General features: G+C 36.0%; 9 protein-coding genes across 9 annotated transcripts; 3 read left to right on the plus strand and 6 right to left on the minus strand.

Annotated features, from left to right (window-relative positions):
* Positions 1-295: 295 nt before the first annotated feature.
* CBG15573 lies at positions 296-1,530 on the minus strand (the record flags this gene model as incomplete). Its single annotated transcript, XM_002645386.1, has 4 exons — positions 296-578; positions 1,125-1,179; positions 1,226-1,424; positions 1,471-1,530. The coding sequence occupies 4 exons, from the start codon at positions 1,528-1,530 to the stop codon at positions 296-298; spliced, it is 597 nt and encodes a 198-aa protein (XP_002645432.1).
* Positions 1,531-1,728: 198 nt separating this feature from the next.
* CBG15572 lies at positions 1,729-2,533 on the plus strand (the record flags this gene model as incomplete). The annotated part of the gene is made up of 3 exons (XM_002645385.1): positions 1,729-2,141; positions 2,187-2,378; positions 2,440-2,533. 3 exons carry the CDS (start codon positions 1,729-1,731, stop codon positions 2,531-2,533), a joined length of 699 nt encoding a protein of 232 aa, XP_002645431.1.
* A 1,998-nt stretch (positions 2,534-4,531) lies between these two features.
* Positions 4,532-5,170, minus strand: CBG15571 (the record flags this gene model as incomplete). Its single annotated transcript, XM_002645384.2, has 4 exons — positions 4,532-4,808; positions 4,858-4,912; positions 4,961-5,063; positions 5,111-5,170. The coding sequence occupies 4 exons, from the start codon at positions 5,168-5,170 to the stop codon at positions 4,532-4,534; spliced, it is 495 nt and encodes a 164-aa protein (XP_002645430.2).
* Positions 5,171-5,460: 290 nt separating this feature from the next.
* CBG15570 lies at positions 5,461-6,077 on the plus strand (the record flags this gene model as incomplete). The annotated part of the gene is made up of 3 exons (XM_002645383.1): positions 5,461-5,702; positions 5,761-5,943; positions 5,990-6,077. 3 exons carry the CDS (start codon positions 5,461-5,463, stop codon positions 6,075-6,077), a joined length of 513 nt encoding a protein of 170 aa, XP_002645429.1.
* Positions 6,078-7,503: 1,426 nt separating this feature from the next.
* Positions 7,504-8,289, minus strand: CBG27925 (the record flags this gene model as incomplete). The annotated part of the gene is made up of 4 exons (XM_045240210.1): positions 7,504-7,845; positions 7,891-7,952; positions 8,001-8,099; positions 8,145-8,289. The coding sequence occupies 4 exons, from the start codon at positions 8,287-8,289 to the stop codon at positions 7,504-7,506; spliced, it is 648 nt and encodes a 215-aa protein (XP_045099657.1).
* Positions 8,290-9,146: 857 nt separating this feature from the next.
* On the minus strand, positions 9,147-9,328 carry CBG27926 (the record flags this gene model as incomplete). Its single annotated transcript, XM_045240211.1, has 2 exons — positions 9,147-9,227; positions 9,275-9,328. The coding sequence occupies 2 exons, from the start codon at positions 9,326-9,328 to the stop codon at positions 9,147-9,149; spliced, it is 135 nt and encodes a 44-aa protein (XP_045099658.1).
* Positions 9,329-12,266: 2,938 nt separating this feature from the next.
* CBG15567 lies at positions 12,267-12,838 on the minus strand (the record flags this gene model as incomplete). Its single annotated transcript, XM_002645382.2, has 3 exons — positions 12,267-12,572; positions 12,619-12,680; positions 12,742-12,838. The coding sequence occupies 3 exons, from the start codon at positions 12,836-12,838 to the stop codon at positions 12,267-12,269; spliced, it is 465 nt and encodes a 154-aa protein (XP_002645428.2).
* Positions 12,839-14,850: 2,012 nt separating this feature from the next.
* CBG27927 lies at positions 14,851-15,862 on the plus strand (the record flags this gene model as incomplete). The annotated part of the gene is made up of 3 exons (XM_045240212.1): positions 14,851-15,005; positions 15,601-15,672; positions 15,715-15,862. 3 exons carry the CDS (start codon positions 14,851-14,853, stop codon positions 15,860-15,862), a joined length of 375 nt encoding a protein of 124 aa, XP_045099659.1.
* Positions 15,863-16,372: 510 nt separating this feature from the next.
* CBG27928 lies at positions 16,373-17,258 on the minus strand (the record flags this gene model as incomplete). The annotated part of the gene is made up of 5 exons (XM_045240213.1): positions 16,373-16,498; positions 16,542-16,639; positions 16,710-16,885; positions 16,935-17,158; positions 17,211-17,258. 5 exons carry the CDS (start codon positions 17,256-17,258, stop codon positions 16,373-16,375), a joined length of 672 nt encoding a protein of 223 aa, XP_045099660.1.
* Positions 17,259-20,044: the final 2,786 nt, after the last annotated feature.

Genomic DNA, 20,044 nt, shown 5'->3' on the forward strand with positions numbered 1-20,044 from the left:
CAAAAAGTTCAGATTTCCGCTGAACTGGAAATAACAGCTGGTATTAAAAGTTTCTTATAGAAGCAGAAAATTGTTTCGAGAATTTAGAGAATTCAAAATAAAGTGCTTTGGCCACCACCGGAGAAATTCGTTTTGAGTAACGCTAATTATAGCTGTCATGTACATGTCATGAGTTCTGTCATTTCAAATTTTCAAAATTCTTGCAGGCATGGCTAAAATGTACAAGAGTGCACAGTCCATTTTATTTCAAAACGAGGAAAAACAGACAAAATTAATAAAGCTCATGCATTTTTTTTCAGTTTTGGACAAATGACTGCGTTTGTCCATGTGTGCATCCAACACGGCGGAATTTGTGCTTCTCGTCATCTGTGAAGTCTCGGCCTTCCCATTTCTGATCAGCTACTAATTTGGCAATGTACTCCACATGGATACCACCAGCAAGGGTTACGGTTTCCGGGTGTCCAAATGATGGTGTTCTTCCGCGTTTCGAGTCGGCCAAAATCCATGTGTATGCTCCAGGAGTTGAGTTTCTTGGGCAGCTGATGACCACGTATGTGTTGGGGCCACTGGTATAGTATCTGAAAAATTATTTTGTGTATTACTTTATCGATGCCCGTGATTTCATAAAAACCGTGTTTTAAAAAATCGAAAATGTTTTTTTTTTCGGTTTCAGAGTCCGAAAAGTTTTGGAAAAAAATTATTTTCCTGTTTTAGGCTCCGCAAAAACCCGGACAAATGTTTTTTTTCGGACATTGTTTGAAGGTTTTCAGAAAAATTTGTTTCGGTTTCAAGATCCAAAAATTTTTCGCTCAGCCCTGCTGTCAAGTGTCCGATCTTCGCATTTAAAGAATTTTTGAAATTCCCTAGTTTTTCAGTTATTTGCCGATTTCTAAAGGACACCTGCTTTTTCACGTTCTTAGTACAAAAACAGGAAAAAAAGTGTCCTTCAGAAAAAAAGTGTCCTTCCAGCTAATAGCTGAAAAACTAGGAAATATCGGAAAGTTCTCGGACACTTGATAACTGAGCTCCATAGTCCTGGAAATGATCAACACCCACTGAAAAACACATCTTTTAAAATTATTGCCGCCACTATATACCATACAAACTGTTTTCAAAAAACTCACCTCAATTTGGCTTTTACAATTTTGTCACCGCGAAGCGTTTTGAGTTTTGGGCTGTCTAAAAGATTTTCAAATTTTTAAAAATTATTATAAATACAACTTACTGTCATATTGTGGGTAATGAAGTCCTGATGGTCCACCATAAGGCGCAGAAGGCAGTCTTGGATAATCTGGTGATGGAAGTATTTGTGGGTAGCCTTGTCTTGGTCTATACATATCTTGTTGGGAATAAGGAAAGTCTGGCCGTTCATACTCATTACTGGACGAGTCTCGTCTATCATATTCGTCACTGGTTTCAAGAGACTGAGAAAAAATTGTTATCGTTACCAAATTGGCGTTGAAAACTTACTTCATACGAAGAGCAATGAGCTACAGCAAAGCTCACGCTCAATAAGATCCAAAAGTTCATTTTGGGACCGTATGTTATTATTGTGTCATCTGAGCCACCCTTTTATTCATTTTGATATGCTTTCGAATCCCAAGATGAATCACGACGTTTTAAAATATATGATGTGGGCTTTCAAATGTGGGAGATCAAAACTCTGAATCCTACAACAAAAAAATCTATAAAAAGTGTCTGTATATGATTCATTGATATCAGCTCAAGATGTTTGGGTTAGTATTTTCGGCAATTCTTTTCATTGTAACTGCTTCTTTCGGTCAAGAAAAGTCCGATAAACAAGCTTTGCCACACCCGTACAATAAATCTGACTTTCCTCCTGTTGACGATTACACCTTAAAGGCATCTAGCGAATACGGTGTACCTTCGATTCCAGGTGGTCCGCTCCCACTTCCACCAGCAATCCCCCCAATCGGACATTATGAAGAGGTACCACGTCCACCCGGAATCTCCCCATTTGATTCTTGGCAGCCGGCCCCACTCCCCCAAATCCCCCCAATCGGACATTATGAAGAGGAACCACGTCCACCCGGAATCGAACCTTATCAAAATGCAGGAAAATGCCAGAAGATCAAGCAACTGAATGTGCGCGGACACAGAACTGCTCGTGCTAAATTTGTGTGAGTTCCGTTTCTGACAGCTGTTCATAAATTTCCCTGTTTCAGTGAACTGGAAAGAGATGGAAAGACTTATATCGCTATCAGTTGTCCAAACACCGGAAAGCCATACGCTCTAGTGGCCGAAAAGAATGGTGGCGACACAATTTTCCATTTCGGCTCAGAGGTCATTTTCCAAGACACCGTTCTCCTTTCATCTGGATTCAACTTGGACTTCACTGTTAGATGCGATGAGAGAAAGTAGGCTTAAAGAAAAGAATAAAAGAAAGTTATATTCAGAAGTTGTATTTTTCCTTTTCAGCACTGTCGCCAGAGCATACAATGGAAGAAAAGTGTCAATAAGAAGAGTTGCTTGTGTGGAACTTCCTCAACCAAATCCAGTTACCAAATACTAATTTTCAATTGATTATTTTTGTGGACATATTTTAAAATGAATTTGTCTTTTTGGTATACATTTTCCCATGCCAGTTTTTGGCTTGATCGTGTTTCAAAATCAATTTAAAAAACTATATTACTCTTGTCCGAAATCAATGCACGTTACGGCCGAGAAAACAACGGTGGGCAGACCGCTGCACTATTTGCGAAAGCGTTAGATGGGAGAGAGGAAACGGCGGCTTTTCGTTGCCGGTCGCCCCCTTCCGGTGTTGCGTCTTTCCTATTGTTTTTCATAAATTTCTCTATGAAAGATAAGGAAACCGGCGTTTAACATAAAACCGCGTCAGTAGAATTTTTTATTATGATTGTTTTTAGTGGCAAATTTTGCGTAGAATCTTATGGTAAAGAAAACATCGGTGGCACGAACCTGTGCCACCATCAACACTTTCAAAAATCAAAAAATTTAGAAGTTTATAATTTACAGATGTGTATTAAAACTACTGAATGGTAATCAATCTTTTTGAAATTTGACACAGGTGTACACAAGACTTAGTTTTACCATAATATTCAAAGAAAATTTGGGGTCATCGCTGAAATTTTTAATGTATTTTGGCTGGAACTTTGGCTTAAAATTAGAGACAACCGCGTCAGTAGAATTTCGATTTTATTTCAAAATCCAATTTTCCATTTCATAAACTACCAGAATCCATCAAAAAATCTTTGGGCACGAACTTCCATCCAAAATTTTTAGTCCACTTGGTCAGTTTGGTTTCTGTTTTTCGAAGTTCTCGAATCAAAATGAAGACATTATCAAAAAACTGATAATCCCATTCGATTTGTCGCAGTCGATTACATAAGGACAAGTTCTAACCGTAGAAATCAAGAGTTTCTAACGCCCGGTACACGACTTCAAAAATGGACTTTTGAAAAGGGGAGAAAAATTCGGTCGCCCCGCCCCCTTTCATTGCGGCGCCTACTTATAAAATAAAAAAAAACAGGCAAATAGGACCCAAAATAAAAAACGTCCGAGGTACGGTATTTAAAGGCGCATGCATCAATTTGTTTTTTTTCGCTGTGCGACCGACGATGCGATTTTGAGTAAATTTTTGGCCGCAACGTGCATTGATTTCGGACGAGAGTAATAGAATACATTTGACCTAGAATCAGTTTAAAATTATGATTTTAGATTTTCAAAGCTACAGAATGATAAGACATTGTCTGCTTTTTCAATATATCTCGAGAACGCGGGAAATACTCAAAAAACATTGAACGACATTGGATTTAAAGTTAGAGAATATATTCAGGCTATATTTATTGGCCTGGTCCGTGTGGTGTAACTAGGTCAAATGGACAATGGATTGATTTCTAGAAACCTACCTTCCGAAAACCGTTCAGTTTCGAAGTTTTTTAAAGTTTTTTATAAATTTTCAAGTACTACAAAAGTTAGTCTTTTTGTTTTTGTTTCTTATTTAAAAATATAAGTGTATTTCATAAATATCACATTTGACCGAGGAAAGAAGGGTGGTTATCCCTTTAATTCTTAAATGCGGAAGAGGAAAGTACAATATTCTTCTAACTTAGTTTGAATATTTATTTCTCATTTTCTCAGTTTTTCGACAATTTTCACCGTTTGTTCAGTTATGTACATCATTTTGGTTCATTTTCTTAAGATTTACATTTTTAAAAATCGTCAAAAAAGTGATGAAATAGGAAAAAAAAATTTGAAATAGGCTCGAAGAATTTGGTAGTTTACTCTTACGCTTTTAAGAGAAAGCTGACAAGTTAGAAAAATGTTAAAATTGAAATTTGACAAGTTTCTCAGGGTTTTTTCTCAGACCACGATAACAGTTTGGCATTTTCATTCGATTTTTCAAATTGAACAGTTACATATATTCTGAAAAATCGTCAATTTCTCTTTTCTTTCAGAAAGTTATTTCAAAATTTGAATGAACGAATAAAATGTTACTCTTCATAAAATTAAATTTTCAAAATTTTAAATGAACAGAATAATGATTGTCTTAAATCAAAGGAAATGCGTCAAAATCTCCATGGAGGCATCCGACACGTTTGAAGGACTCTTTATCATCATTCACAAAGTTGTTGCCTCTCCATTTTTTGTTGTGCAACTTGGCGACGTACTGAACGTTGATTCCTCCAGCAAGAGCAACGGTGTCATCGAGTCCGAAGCTTGGAATTTTGTCTTTGGAATCGGCCAAGATCCAGGTGTATTTCTTTGGGTCAGTGTTCTGTTTGCAGCTGATTTTAGCATAGTGACTTCCTCTGTGCTTGTAGTATCTGTTTAAAAAGTTGATTTGAATTTGACTTCTCTGTGAGAAAATATTACGTGATATCAGCATCAAAGACATTATCAGCGTCAAGATCCTTCAGTTTGCGGAAATCTGAAAGTAAGTCATCCTTTTTAGTTTTTTGTCTTTAACTACACTAACGGTCTTTCTTTTCACGACTTTCATAACTGCCATAACTGTCATCACGATATACTGGGTAGTGAGCAGGTCCGGACGGGTAGGAGGCTCCATTGTCAGCAGCTGGCTAAAAATTAACATTAAGTTTGCTTGAAATCCTCAGCGAAATCTTACTGCATATCCACCAGCAGCGACCATAGCAACGAATGCGGCTGACAAAATCAGAAAAGCCATGATGTTGAAGTCAAGGTGATTGTGTTCTTCATTGAGGATCCTTTTATACGGAGCCATATGTTTATACTAGAACCTTAGATTTTTCCTTCCCAAAACATTGAAAGTGACAAAATCGAAGGGAAAAAAGATCACAACGTCAGCAAGACGTGTCCTCTTCCTGGTCTGACTCACCTTTTTTGTATCTTTCTTGACATGATTAAATTTTGAGAACGTGCACAACAAAAGGTAGTATAAAAAAGATCATTCAGCTATCAGAAATCATTGTCACCGATCAATCTTCAATATCGAAGATGTTCGTGCTCTTAACTCTTGGTCTTGTGTGCACGGCAGCTGCCTCGTCTGGATACGGTGCCAATAACTACGATCGCCCCAGCTACCAGGGACCATCCTATGGAGGAAACCATGGGTATTATGACTACTCTTCGTCCGAATCTAGCAGCAGTGAGGAGAAACACCGCAGACATTGTAAAAAGCCACAGAAACTCTCTGTGCCAGATGGAATCAAAAATCTTGCCAAATCTGCTCAATTCTTGTGAGTAGTTGAATTCAACTAGTTTTTGAAACTATTGAACATATAAATAACTTTTAAGGACATTGGAAAGAAAAGGAAAGCAGTACACCAAAATTAGCTGCCCAAATGATGGAAACGCATATCTCTTGCTTGGAGAAAAAGAAGGTTCCGATGTTTCTAACGGAGATCATACTGTCAACGACAGCATTCTTCTGGCCGAAGGAGTGAATCTTGATCTGGTTGGAAAATGCAAGGGTAGAAAGTGAGTTATCAACTTTATAGTGTGAAACGAATAATCAACTTTCTAGTGTCCACGTCAAAGCTGCCAATGGAGACAGAATTAAGGTCAAGAAGGTTGTCTGCGTGAAGCTTGAGGGGCTACCAGACAAGTTCTGAATGAGTTATACAATTTATTCTATCAAGTAAATAAATATTTTGAATTGAAAATCGATATTTCTTTTAGCTAGAAAGGGAAAAGTCTAACTTCCATTTCAAGTTGCGTCATTTAAAAAAAATTATGAGAAGTTAAACTTCACTCGAACTCAAAATTCACTGAATTTTTTGGTAGCACTGATAAATATGGGTTTTCCTTCCAACATTACGTTGGTTCTATATTTTTCAGTTAGCAGAATTTTGAGCTTCACTTATTGCATACTTGTAAAATTCCGGGCCGGCCCGAGCCCGGCCCGGGCATTAGAAAATTTTCAAGGCCCCGGCCCCGCCCGGAAGGCCCGGTAGCAAAAATTTTGTCATTTTGAGCCACATTTTGAGCTCTCAATACAATTTTTTTCTATGTTTTTTGTTTCTTTGGATTGTTTGTCTGTTTGATAAAAAAATATCAAAAAAAACTCAAAAAAATTTTTTTGTTCGAAAAAAATCATATAAAGGACCCCCCTTATGTTTTTTGAAAATTTCAAAACTTGTGGAATGACAGGCCCGCCGGGCCGGGCCTCCGAATTTCGGGAAAAAGCGGCCTGTTACAAGTATGACTTATTGGAAATATAAAAATAACCAGAATAATCAAAACATGTTTCATTTTCCATCATACATATGTATATGTATACGGCAAACTACAGTTGTTCGCTATACAATACAGGACACAAATATTTTTTTTTGGCTGTAATTTTTGAACGGGACGAGCTAAGACGATGAAACTTTTTCAATACGTTCCACTATTATGGTAAGAATTTTTTTGAACTAGTTTCAGCCAGTTCAGAAAATTTTTGATATTTGGAAATTTTCAGAGACTAAAATTGTTTAGAAAAAAATTCACGCATTTTCAAAATGTTCAGGTTTTTGATTTTTATCTTACAACAAAGTATTGAGCCTGTCTTGGTTATGACAGAAATAGAAGTTCAGAAAAAAGTTTTTTGTCAAAAATGACGGTCTCTAAAAATATTGAAAAATCTTGAATTTTCTGAATTGAATTTTATTCGGTATTTTTAACATAGCAGAGAGACGATGAACCAAACAGTTCTAGGTTTGGAACGTCTGGCTCTAAAGTTACAGATATTGAACACACTTTTCATACATCTTAAGTGAACTTAATGACATTGGAAGTGGGGGAAACACCAGACAACTTATGGAAAAATACTGTGAAATCAGCAAAAAACAACGATTACATACAAAAAAGGATAATTAAAAATTTCCGAATATTTTGGTGAAATGTTGAATTTTTCAAAAAAAGTGACATTTTTGGTAGATAAATGCAAATGGATATGGTTTTTAAAAACGTTATCTTTTCCGAAATATTCTTCGGATTCTGGTTTCTATTGATTATTTGATTGAAGTAGGCTCACAGAACAACTTGGAACAATTGAAATTAGATATTTCTTTCAGCATCATTGACCTCTCCTTCTTCGTTGCCATGGAACTTTCTCATCAGCTGGGCGGACTCATTGCATCTCTTGCGCGGGTTCCTCTCGGCCTCTCTGTTAGCAGACGACGATTGATCATATATGCTAACAATCCCGGCATCGGTGTCCTCATTCCATTTGTATGGTCGGAATCCAGGTCTATCCGGAGAGACAATCTTGGTAACTCCGAAGGGGGTCAAGAATGTTTCCATAACCATCAAGTGGTTGAGCTCGCCCATCATTTCAGGATCCGAACATACTCTTCTCTGGCATGGTGGGAACAGTTTATTGTCTTTGTCGTTTTCCAGCTGAAAATTCATTACTTTTCCCAGATCAGAGTCCGTAACTCTTACTAGTTTAACATTAGACATGACGTCGGTGATGGCCCTTGAAATGTCACAGTTTCTGCCCATTTCTAAAATTCAAACTGAGTTTAAATCGACTATTTTTAAATGCAACTTACCCTTCCAAAAATCAAAATACTGGACGAGCTGGCTGATTTGTTCTGTCAGAGGAGTTCCGTGAAATCTCTGGTTGTGATACAGCATGAGGCCAAGGGTACCTAGAAATACTGTTTGTAAATCTGCTAAAATGAGTAGGAACATACCAGGTTCTGGTTCTCCGCCCAGATACACATCGAAAGACTTGTCATAGCGATTGTTAACAGGCTGACGGAAGATTTCCGCACAATCGCAAACTCTGGTTTGGTCCAGAGAAAACTGTTCTAACTCTAGCGAAACGGAGTCGGACATTTGTCTGAGATTTTCTGAAGAGATTTAAAGATTAGCCACGACAATTTTGGAAAAATACAATTCATTTTTTCTATGAAAAAAAAGCTTGAAAATTGAACAGAAGAAATGAGAAATCGAGATATAATTTTAGGAGATTCAAAAAAGGGACTAAAAAGTGGACAGGTGGTGTACCATGCTAAAAAACTGTAAACTCAAAACATGGGACCACCTGCATATGTTTTTTTTTCTCTCTCTCTCCCTCTATTTCTCTCTTTCTTTCTTTCTATCTGAATGACATTTAGGAGAATAACTTTTTTCTGGGAGAGACAAAAAGGTCTTTTGGCGTTTCGAAAATCTAATAGACGGGAAAAAATCGTCACGGAATTTCAGATATAAAAGGAGAAAAAAGGAAAAGTTGAACTTCCGAGGAATCAATAATATAAAAGGTGCTGGCCAAATTTTCAATGTGAATGGGGCAAGTACGGAAAAAATGTCTTGGGAATGAAGCACTTTTATTGGATGAGAACGTGAAAAGGTTATGTGAAATAGGCAATAATCGAATACTGTAATGGGTTTGTTTATTAATTGTAGTGGGGGTCCGAAAGGATTTCAAAATGATTTTCTGTTTTTCGCTAACAGTTTCACGCCTCCCTTCGCGTCTGCTCCATTTCTTATGATTTGGATGACATCATTGTCTGATTCCCGACTACTGAAGATGCCACACGGCAAGGATAAAACTGGGAGCTCTCCAAATTTGAACGGGTGGACTATCAAATCGTCCAAATTGAAACTTGGATCCTCCTCGGCTTTTTTGGATGGTATCCATACTCCTCGCTTTTGTAGAGCTGATCTTGCAATGTGAAGTTTATCAAAAACGATTAGATATCAGCTTCAGTGAATACAGCTGGGTATATTCCTGATTGCTTTATAACGTGAGCAGGGGCGGAGTTATCTTGAATCTGAAAATTATCAGAGTCAGCATGATAAATAGATCTGATCAACAAACCTGGACCAAGTGGTTTCGGACAGCCACCAAGAGTGTGTGGATTTCATACTTCATCGCCAGTTCTGAAATTTTGGTAAACGGAAAACTCTTCCAACTCATTCCTTACTGTTTTTCTCATCCATGATACGGCGCAACTCGGCCATTTGATCAGCGGTGCTGCCTTCGTGGAAGATGTTGTTGTGGTGGATCATCCGAGCCACAGCGTCTAAAGTTCCTAACTCGAATATTTTTGTATCGGTAGATATTCTAGGAATTTGCGAATTTTTACTAATGTTGTGAAATATCATTTTTACAACAAATCGCCTTTTCAGTGCAAAACAGCAATATTCAAAAATGATTTTCCTAATTTCTAGGACGTTTCAGAACATGAAATTTGTTGCGTTATACATAAACTTGAATGAAACTTCATAGTGCAGGCAATTTCTCGAAAAAAAACGTTTTTTTTAATTTTTGAACTTTCCACGATCTTCCAAATTTATTCGTAACAGAAATATAAAATTTCTGAGAACATGTTTGAAATATAAATTTTCATTTAACTCTAAGTATAACACACTAATTCTCATGTTGCCAAACGCCCAAATATATGAGAAAATCGTCTTGGAAAATCGATGTTTTGAACTGAAAAGGCGATTTTTGGTACTGAAAATGATATAACTTGGCTGAAACTGGAGAGCGGATTTTAAAATTTTCATAGGTATCTCGATAAGATATTTCTAAGTATTTCTAAAGTTTTTATCAACTTCTACCGTATCATCTTGATTACACCTGTTTTATCCATAAGACTTTTACAGGGTGGCTGTTAATTATTGACACCAAACTTGCGAGCTAGATATGATGCATACCAGACGCACTAATGTGTGTTCTTTCATATTTTTTTTATTCCTCTACTCATTATGCGTTTCCCTGCCAAATTTCATCACATAATATTACGTCTGAACTGAATGGTAGCTCATTTTCCAACCCTACAGCCCATTTAATTTTTCTTATTCACACTAACGTGGGCAAACTAATAATTAATTTTGGGGTATCTGTGACATCAGATACCATCGTTATAGTCGTGAAAAAGAGGATTTGCTGAAATTCAGACTAGTGTCACAGAAAGCTCGCTGCTGACTTCAAAATGTCTCGATGCTTGATGAAAATTATTTTCCGAAAAGTACAATTTCTAGCCTTTTTAAAAATACCAACTTTTTGAGCGGCACGAACCTAAACACTCACAGGAGGGCATTAATTTGGGGTGATCAGTTTTACAGTCGATGGCAACAAGGTCTCTCAAAATTGCAGAACTCTATTCAAAGATATGTCATCTGTCTGACATTAACAAAAAGTTACGAATAGAATTTCGCTTTCTGCCACGATTTTGATCTTTGATGGAAACTGGAAATTGCGAAAAATCCTTTGTTTTCCTCAATTTTCGAATTAAAATCAACTATGGAACAAATCTAAGTTATCAATTATTTGCACTAATCTGAATCCTACTCGAAAAGTTAATAAAGGGCGTTTCGACAAGATTGAGCCACGGTTTTCAGTGCCAAAGACACCCCAGGGATGTTCAAACTCAATTTTTCGTAGTTGAACTAGGCACGAGAATGGATCGATTTCTCCTCACACTTAAAACAATACATTATTCAGTTTTAGAGTATTGGACCCAGATAGTGTCTTCAGAAAAATACAAAATATCACACTTCTGATGACCCCCCTTCAGAAGATATGGGCACACAAAGGTCGAAAATTATTCCGTGCCGTCGTTGCCTTCCTTCCTAAGCCTTTGAAGACTGTCGTCAGAGTGAAAAGAACTGTATTTGAAAACTTTTGCTTTATTATAAATTTTGCGTCTGAAATTATTTTATCCAAAATTTTGAAAAATTTTATCGAGTTTTAGAAGAGTTATGAAGGCTTGGATCGGTGTCAATAATTAATAGCCACCCTGTACAGTATCCTTGCGACATTTACCACATACTCTTGATTTTATTTACAGTATACTCTCGATATGAACCACAGTATTCTATTGATTTCATTTACAATACCCCTTCGATTTGAAAAAATGTTCTTTTTTGGCAAGATTGGTCAGTTACTCAAAAAACGAATTCGACAATTTTTAACAAACTTTTTTTTTTAACTTTGGTGGTTTCACGAAAATTGCAAGATAAGATCCCCTTTTCCCGGTTTTTCATTTACAAACGTTCCGACTGTCAACTATGTTCAAAAAAACTAACTTGGTTCAAGCCCTCCGATGAGATATTGATCCATTCGACCTCCCCGTTTGCTTAATTGCAAAGCCGTCGCATAAGTGCAAATGCTGGATTCTTCCTTGTGGCACCAAACAAGTGTACGTTGAGACATTAATTACCGAGAAAAATAATTCAGTTTGTTTTTCGAACTTTAACAGGGAAACTAAAACAAATTTCAGACTTTGATGACCTCACTCTCTGAGAAAATGGAAGAAAGCGACTACAAAGGTTGCTTTCCGAGTTGGTCGCCTAGAAGAAGCGAGGGAACTCCAAGAATGGAGAAACGCCCCTTTTTATACAATTTTTATACAATTTTACGATCTAGAAAGAATTATTATCCGAAAAATTTATACTTCCATTTTTGTCTCCAGAAGCAGAAAAAAGAAGATTTACGAAAACAGGGGAATACGAACGGAAAAGAAGAGAAGCTTTTAAGAAAATGTAATCTTTACTACAATTAAATGACAACGGTTATGGTGGGTTGGAAAGGGCTCGGATTTTTTTTTGATGGAAAAAAACGGAGATTTAATTTTCGGGAAAATATGGGTGGGAACGTTAGTCAAATATTAGAAATAAATAGAAACAGGGAAAGTCTGAAAATGTGTGGAGGAATGGAGAAGAGAGAGGGAAAATGGGTTTTTGGAAAAAGAAACGTATCTGCAGAAAAGGAGCGTGATAAGAGCCAAAAAGAGCAATAAATTACAAAAAAAAGTTTGATAAGTTAAATGGAAAAAAAAAATGTAGGCGTTGTCTGGTGACGTTTAGGTTTTGGATTGAGGACTTGTTGGTGGGGAGAGTTGTTCGATTAGGATTTCGGGAAGAAGAATTTTCGGAGCATCTTTAGAATCGTCTTTCGGTCCAACTTTCTTCTTAATCTTATCAGATTTTGGCGTGCTGGACCCGATTCCAACCATCTCTGCGATTCCCAGGAATGCTACTGGATCCGACACATTTTGAATCTTTGGTAGTTCCTCAACCTGCTTAGTTGGTCCAATGGGAGGTTTTGCAAGCGCTGCTCGTTCATATTGATACAAAGTGTCATTCTTCAGTCTCTTTTGGTAGTTGTACTGAAAAACATGAATTTAGAAAAAAACTGGGAATCAATGAATTTACCTTTTCAATGATTTGTTCAGTCTTTTTGATGATCGAGTCAGAGTCATATTTGTGGTCGAGTACTGAAAAAAACCGTTCGAAAGTATTATTGATAAAAATAACTTATCGTTTCAGTACACTCACATGAAGTTCTGGCCCTCATGATCCGAATCAAATGGCCGAGTTGCTCACAAGTGTAACCGTCATGGTACTCGTTGTTGTGAATGATGTAGATCGCCATTGTCTCTGGAAAAAATATTTTGAACTTATAAATTTTAGGAGAGTAGAGGAAGAAAACTACCAGACTAATTACAGTACCGGTTACAGTAACGTAGATAAACAACAAAGACATACAAAAACGTGTTTATCAGTTGACTTTGAACGATATTGACCATTTTCAGGAGGCTCGAGCTCGAACGTCAAGTGTCGGATCACTTTGAAAACCTTGGAGGGTGTTAAACAAACCTAGATTAATAACTTCACATTCACAGAATTTTATTTTGAAAATTCTCAATTTTTAGCTCTTTGCCGATTTCTTAAAGACGTCTTTACTGTTTTTGCACCGAAAATCAGCTGGAAAACACATTTTGGTGTAATAGATTGACCGTAACTGTGCTTTTGAATTGTGGGACATTAGATTAAACAACTATCAAGTTAATGAAGTATCAAAAAACGATCTTACCTGGCTCAATGCTTCCAAACAAATAGATATCCATCATTTCCGATTTTTTCTCACTTATCAAACCATATGCCGACTCACACAGCGTTCTGTTAGAACCCTTGCAAAGAGTCATACCTAAACGAATATGAATTGTTGAATTGACTCCGCGAACACGATTAAAAAGTGAAGTTAAACGAGAGAAGAGGTGGGCTTGTCGTAAAACATAATAATGTCAGTTTATGGTACTCGACGGAAGTGTGGTGGAGGTGGGTTTGCACAGGTATTATGGTCCATAAAACACAGAGATGGAAGACTCCATATAGGGAAACGAGGAAAGAAGAAGAGGAAAAATAAAAAGTGGAAGGAAAAGAATCCGCTATCAAGATTTTTTCATTCAATTCTCAACGAATATTTTATATTCGGAAATATGTAAATTTCTGAGAAAACCGTAATGCATTGTTTTTTTATGATGCCAAATTTGCATTTTTATGAACCTGAGCAGGTGAGGAAAGGAAGAATGGGAAAATGAATCGTGGAAGTTTTGTCGGCTAAAATTCCAAGTATGGGATCCTTATGAGTCTCCCATAAAAGCAAATGGGAAAGTGAACATCAAAAAACAATAAATGGGAAACCGATTCTTTTGTTTACTTCGAAAACTTTAAAGATAGGATTACTGTGAGACTTTAAGAAATTACACTACGGTGGTACTTAATCAACAACTATTTAAATAGTATTCTCAGTGGATTTGAAAATCAGAACGGGTATTTTTGAAGCTAACTTTTTTCTTTAGGTTTACAGTAATCCTATCTTTATCATTTTTATTTTAAAAATATCTATTCTAACTTTGAAATCCGTTCTAAATGTTAATTACATACCTGCTAATTAAGCATAACCGTACTGTAATTTTTCTCGGTAAATGAATCACCAATTAGCATATATTGCATATAGAAAACGTGTCGTATTTTGTTGATTGTTACCACACATCATATCTCATTTGATACCCTGTTTATTGTCAGTTGCCCCAGCATCATGAGTCATTGGAATGAAACATCTGATATTTTATTGCACGGTTTATGCTTCCTTCTCGGAACAGAAGCTTTTCAGAAACTTTGCGATTTCCCTCTTTCCAACCAACACCTTTTCTGTGATTTTCCGTATTTTTTGCCCTTTATTGCAAATCAAAAAAGCGCCGACACTCGCGATGTTTACCGATTGCTATTTCTCACCCTTTCTTTGTCCCCTGCGGTACCACCATACAACTATTGCGCCCAACTCACAACCCCGGGCCCCCAGCGCCTTCTCTCCACATCTGCATCGCGTGGTGATAGTTTTTGTGATATACAATTTCCTTTTTTTTTTGTAAGACTCTCTTGATTAACATGTAGTCCATGGAGGTGTCTAATACATTTTCAGTACATTTCACAGCGCGACAAATATATAGTTGAACCTTGAAAATTCTTGCCAGCTGTGTTCGTTTTTTGTTTCTTTTTCCCTCTTTTCTCTTTCGTGTTCCTTTCTTTTCTTCCTGTATACAGGCAGCACTACTCATTTTTGCAACACTTATAACATTTTTAATCAACTTTTCCAGGGTAATGTCTCTTCGGGATCATTTACGTCTTTATCACGGAAGCTGGATGCTTAAAACCGACGAGTTAAATGATTTATTCTACTCTCGTCCACCGGTCACATTCACTGTTTATCCCGAAGAAGAGGAAGTCACTGGAAGGCCAGGCATTTTGGAAGAATAGTGAGTTGATTTTTTTTCCAATTGCAGTGATCCATAAGACACTCTGGACCCCAGAAATAGAACATTTTCAGAACATTTTTATGAAACATTTTCCTGGAAAATCTTTTTCTCAAAAAAATACAGTTTTTGAATAACAGCAAAATTTTTGGTTAAAAATTAGATGAAGATGTATTCTATATACTATTCTATCATAATGTTTCCTTTTTGGAAAAAATACATTCGAAAGAAAACAATTTTTGAAAAAAAACTGCGTTATTTGAGCTCCAAAAATCTTTTTTTCATGTTAGTTAAAAATATAAACTACTGAACCCACCGTAAACGCTGTAGTAGAACGTCATGCAATACTTGCCTTCTGTGCTCAATTATCTCAATTTCTATAAGAGATAACAAAAATTTGGCAACTGATAAAACGTTTGTCATAATATCACCAACACATCATCAGTTGACACATTTTTCATAGCTTGTTTAAAAATCAAGATAATCAAGATCAAAGAGCAAGCACAAGGTTTTTACGGTATATGTAGTACTTATCTTAATTTGAGAAAATCCAGTTTTGAAAAATTATGTATCAATAACCGAAAATGTTGTATTTCAGCATATGGAACGTCAGAACTAAAGACCCAGAGACTGGCGAAATGATTCGTCTAACTGAATATTTCCGTGTAAAGTGAGAAAAATTTTTTTTCTGAATAATAATTGTTTTCTTCAGGTTTGGATACAAGATCAAGCACAATGATGAGTTTCCTATTTTTCTTGATGACAACACCTCAGTATTATACCCACCAGAAGTCCTCTACGTTCACGATATCGGACCACACGAGCATGAATTCCCAAATCCGTTCACTGTTGTCGTCTAATGAATCCAAATCACATCTCGTTTTGCCAAGGTACGGACAAGCATTCAATTTTTTTCCAGTTTTCTAAACTAATTTTTGTACTTTGTGGACTCATAATGAATGCTTTCAAAAAATCTGCTCCAACCAAAGTTATGGAGTTTTCCGATGCTTGTTACAAAATTACAATAACGGAAACTGACCCAACTCGGTACCTAGAATCTGTTCGGTAAGAAGAACTCGAAAGCTAAAAAAAATGCCAATAAACGTAATATCTTTCTAAATTTATTGAAAATTAATGTATTATAGTCTTATATATTCATGCATTAAAAAGCAACAACAATAGTAACTATAGATAAAAACCAATAAGATGAGCGAAGGGAGCTTAATGAGCCTGAGATACAGCAAAAGTAATGTGATAGCCTTGAAGGAGCACAAAGTTGACAAAACAAAATTGAGAAAACGAACAAGAACACGTTAGTATCAATTATATGCAAACAAAATTCGTTAAGAGTTTGGCAAAATGATTGAAGATTAACTAAGAAGTTCATTGATTTTTTCAATAGTGCGCTTTGGTGTACATGAGCAATATTCTTCCACTGATGCTATTAAATAAACTGTCCTTCTCATAATAATGTAGAATGCAAACATGTCATCTTTCTAAAAATTTAAAAGTTTAATTTTTTTGTGTGTTTTTTCTTACGGTTGAATAATTCACTATGTCTTGCTCAATGCTTCGCAGAAACATGCAAGTAACAATTCTCCAGTCACCAGTTCCTCTACCAGTGGAAAGTTGTAGTTCTGAATTAAAACGTTCCTTGATAATTTTGTGTTGTTGGTAAACTTACCATTTTATTGATTTGGTCACAACCTTTCTGAAGCATCATGTTGACGGCCCATATAAGCTGCATCTTCCTACTTCTCATGGTCCATGGCTCAAGACCTTGCACTTTCTTGTAATGAAACGATTTTCCGACAAATGGAGGTTTGTTGAGCTTCATGCGGTGATAATCGAGGAGGGCAAAGAATTTACTCGTCATCTTCAAACTGTAAATTCCAGAAATTTGCTTCAAACTTGCTGAATCAAAAATCTCACCCGTATCTTTTAATGGGACCAGTACCCAAATGGAAAATCTTGCACGGCTCAGTTCCTCCACTTCTCTTCTGAAAAAGAGCGTTGGAGTTGACGACCACTGTCACGTATGCATGAGTCTTCATGTAGACAGGAAAGATCAAAAATTTCCTCTCAAAAATATCACGACTTTCGATGTCGTTTTGAGCATATGTGGCGTCCCACCATTCTTCCATTTCCCATCTCAACTGAAATTCAAACAATAATTGTTCAAAACTGAAATTCGAAGTGTATTCTTACCTGTTCTCGACGTTTCTCGTGTATTTTACATGTATTCAACCCAAACATAATATAATTAGATTGGCTGAAAAATATATATGCTCAAAAAACGAATCTATAAAATTCTCTTACACTGAAGAATATGAGTAAGGCTGCAATTGCAAAAGTCCAAACCTGACATTTCCAACTTCGCATCTTGTTCTTTGTCATATTCCATTCCGAGAAATCGCACGTCGTTCAAAGTTACTGAGGACGAAATTTTTGTTAGTTTCAGTGTACCATTTTTTATTAGTTTGCTTTTTTTCTTCTTTTTTTCTATGAAGCGGGATGCGAAAATTAGCTTCTTAACCCGACGTGTTATCACTAAAGAAACTTTATTAAGCAAACCTCAAAACTAATCTACAATTTTTCCTATTTTTGTCGATTCTGACAAGTTATTTGTTTCAACATTCTTTGAGACTCTAATTTTAGACTCAAAAACTGGTTTCATGAAAATTTTCAGAACCGATTTTAGTCTTCATATAAAACCTGAAAATTAAAACAAGTATTCCAGATTCATTTAGATGAACGGAGCTTTTTATTCGAGTAACAGATCACTAATGTCAGCGTGAAAATCATAATAATGAGTATTATTTTCTTTTGTTTTTTTATATTTTGAAAAATGTGCGCAAAAGTAAAGTAAATCCCCCAAAAGTCAACTGGAAAACTTTTTTTATTCCTACTTTATTAATGTTGGGTATGAAAAACCAACAATTATGAAGCCTTCTGACAAGTTTCGCTTGTTAGAAGTATGTATAAAAACGTTCAGAATATTAACTTGCCTAGAACGTTCAGAATATTAACTTGCCATTAAAGTTACAGACAAAACAAAAATAATCGATTTCAGTAAAATTGAAAATTTATCGTTTGTAATATCAGGAAAACACTTACTGGAGGCAGATGTGGATTCCAAGGTGTTAGCAGTTTGCTTGAAAGTATGTTTGAAGACCTCAACTTCTGCAGCAAGTCTCAGGAAATCCCCATTCTAAAGTTATTTTCTATGATTTTATTTCAGATTTTCATTGAATATAAACAGCTTTCAAAAATGGTATTGAGTGATTCCTCAAGTTTTGTGAACTTGTTTTTCGTTAGTTCGATTCAGTACACTTCACTTACATAATTCCTGATTGCCCTTGAGAATGCGCTTTTATTCTTTTAGCAAGTAATTTCGTCGCGAATCAACGGATCGTATTTTTCGCCAAGTTTCTTCAATTTCTTTTTGACCTCACTCTTGATGGGAGTTCCGAGACATATCATGTTGACCATTATTATTGTTGATCAGCTGTAAACGTTGATTATAAGTTTACCAATATATTTGAGTTGTGTTGATTAGTTTGTTCGAGGAAAGTAGTGTGATTCAAAAAAAACCTTCTTAATTATCTAGTCTAAACTTTTCTAAGCGCAGTGAATACGAAGACACTTTTAGAGTAGACTTGGCGAATAGTGTGAAACAAGCTAGAAGCAGCTCGTTGATACAAACGAACAGAGAAGCCTCATCAACCCAAATATCCTTAGGGTCGGAAATCATGTACTCCATACTTGCGACGGCAAGTCCCTTCAATTTTTCCACAAAAAAGCTTTTTTTTGGATAAAAGTTGTTTTTATTATCTAATTTTAAGCAAAATTGTAAATACTGAATTTTTGAGCGGTTAAACAAAATTTTGAAACATTATTTTTTTCTGACTTTTCCAGAAGTTGGAATCGGAATAAAAATTACATTTTTGAAGTGAAAGAACGGTTTTTTTCTCAAAAACTATTTTTTTTTGTTAAAAAATTCTCAAGTTTTTTTTCGATAAGTTTCGACCAACAAAATTCCTATCAAGGCCTCCCGGGCCTTCCGGGCTTTCAGCGGTTTTCGCAAGTATGAGGAACTCAACAAAGGATAAAACCATGACTAGTCTGGGGAAAGCCGTGAGAATTACTCTAAAATAAGTGCTAAAGATGACTTGATTTGCTATATAGGAAAATAGCTCGACAAAAAAACAAGATGTGCTTCTAGCTAATCTGGCATTCGAAGACATACTTGAAGCTTCTGAAGCCACAAACATTCAACGGTCCAGGATGACGCAGACGTGTTGAATGATCGACGTAAAATTCGAGAACGTGAAGAACGATAAAAAGCGATTTGAATTATTATCAATTTTTAAAAATCTATCAGTAATCAACGTTGATGGGCCAGCCCAATCGCTCTTTTCGTTGGTTTCGAAGAATGCTGGTGTTTAACTTCTCCGGCTGATTGGCCCATAATAAGTATACAAGGTGAAAGAGCATCTTTCAAAACCTATGAAACCGTTTTCAATCTCTGCTTAACACTCCTACTCTCTTACGCCTCTAAAGTGTTCTGTACCAAAAAATCATTTTTTCTGTGTAAAATTGGCAATTTTCAAATTTGATTCTCTCCACTCCTAGGAGGTTTCAGAATTAGTTTTTTTTTTGGTTTCATACTCCCTATTATGTGGAATTTCCTATTTAACATTTTTTCTCAAAACGTTTCTCAAATTTGGAAAGTTGGAACCACCCAAAGTGTACTTTGAAACTTTCCAAAACTTTTCCAAATATGTGTTTTTGAGAACAATATAAATTAGGCAATTCTTCACAATTTTAAGTATAACATGAGAAAGTTCAAGTCCCGAAACCTCCAAGAAGGAAAAAAATCGGCAATTTGAAAAATGCAGATTTTGTACTGGAAAAAGTGATTTTTTGATACTGAAACAGAAATCTTAGCCTTTTGACTTACTAAACAGATTTTGAGAACGGGTTTATCAACCGGAAAACTTTGAAGGTTCCTTTATGAGCTATTGGGGATTGAATAAAAA

Source organism: Caenorhabditis briggsae (genome assembly GCF_000004555.2).
Source record: "Caenorhabditis briggsae complete genome, chrX, whole genome shotgun sequence".
In the NCBI taxonomy this organism is placed as follows: Eukaryota; Metazoa; Nematoda; class Chromadorea; order Rhabditida; family Rhabditidae; genus Caenorhabditis; species Caenorhabditis briggsae.